At 33.3% G+C, this 1309-nt stretch overlaps 1 protein-coding gene across 1 annotated transcript; it reads right to left on the bottom strand.

Annotated features, from left to right (window-relative positions):
- Window positions 1-444: 444 nt before the first annotated feature.
- Window positions 445-1085, bottom strand: LOC119665449 (ATP-dependent DNA helicase pif1-like; the record flags this gene model as incomplete). Its single annotated transcript, XM_038074672.1, has 1 exon — window positions 445-1085. A coding segment is annotated over one exon (641 nt), but the record flags the coding sequence as incomplete, so codon positions are not given.
- Window positions 1086-1309: the final 224 nt, after the last annotated feature.

The raw sequence follows: 1309 nt of genomic DNA, 5'->3' as shown, positions 1-1309 counted from the left end.
ATAAGCAATGTTTTTGATGGCAACTCTGAAAGAACGCTTATACAGTCGAATCCCGATAATTCAAAATCGCAAGAAAACAGTATTTTTTACGAATTAGAGGGGTTTACGAATTATCAAGATTTAGATTTAACAAGATTAAAAAATAGGAAAACACGAATTAACCGTGCTTTTACATTTCAGTTGTTTTTCAATTATTTTATATATAACTTTACTAGGTGAGCCCGCGAACTTCGTACCGCGTAACAGTCAATAAATGTTATATTAAATTATAGGTAAACTAAATTTAGAAATTTATTAAAGTAATAAAATGAATACAAAAAATTTATTGTATTCAATAGTTTATTAGGATATTGATATATAATTAATTATTTTAATAGTCTGTCAGCAAGAACCTATGGGTTGCACTCTGATTGATTCTCTTCAATAAAGAACCTTGTGATATACGATATTTTTTGTTTTTTTATCAGGCGCAAGAACAAATAAAGCAGATGGTTTGCCTACACGTGAACATGCCACGTACAATTGACCATGTGAAAAACATGCATTTTCTAGATTCAGATCACAAACACTAAAGGATTGACCTTGTGATTTATTTATAGTCATAGCGAATGCAAGCCGAATAGGAAATTGAATTCGTTTAAACTCAAAGAGCATATCGATTGAGATCATTGGAATCCTCGGAATGAGAACTTCATCACTTTTGAATTTTCCTTTGAGTATCATTGCGTGAATCACATTGGCCATCAGTTTTGTTATCACTAAACGCGTTCCATTGCATAGTTTTGGTTGGTTTAGATTTCGAAGCATAATGACTACCGAACCAATCTTTAATTGTAAATTGTGCGGTGGTAAGCCAGGCACATCTAAGGAGTTCAAAAATTCAGTTGGATAGTTGGTAGCTTCTTCTTCGTTTGTTACACAGTCAATAGATTTGAATGTATGCAGAGTACCAACGATTTGATTTTGAATTACAAAGTTTAAGTCATTCACATCTTTGTTCTTAGCTGCCAAAATTGCTCGCTCACTCAACCATTTTTTGTTTTTATGATTATCAATGATCGGAAATACTTCATTGATGAGTTCGTCTTTTGATGAAACGAAATTGCAAAAATTTGAAGGAAATGCAATTAATCCGCTCGATTCTTCAACAGCTACACGGCCATTACCGATTTACAGCAATTGCTTGGAGAACTCTTCAGCAGATGTATCGTTTACCAATGCAACTCATGTTTGTTACCAGTTGAAGTTTCTTCACATAGCGCCAAAGATTTGATGATTTAAGGCAAGCATTTATTTCGTCGGCAGCAGT

This window comes from Teleopsis dalmanni, unplaced genomic scaffold (genome assembly GCF_002237135.1).
Source record: "Teleopsis dalmanni isolate 2A unplaced genomic scaffold, ASM223713v2 unscaffolded_contig_5494, whole genome shotgun sequence".
Taxonomy (NCBI): Eukaryota; Metazoa; Arthropoda; class Insecta; order Diptera; family Diopsidae; genus Teleopsis; species Teleopsis dalmanni.
Note: the sequence above shows the minus strand (reverse complement) of the source record. Positions and strands in the feature narration are given on the sequence as shown.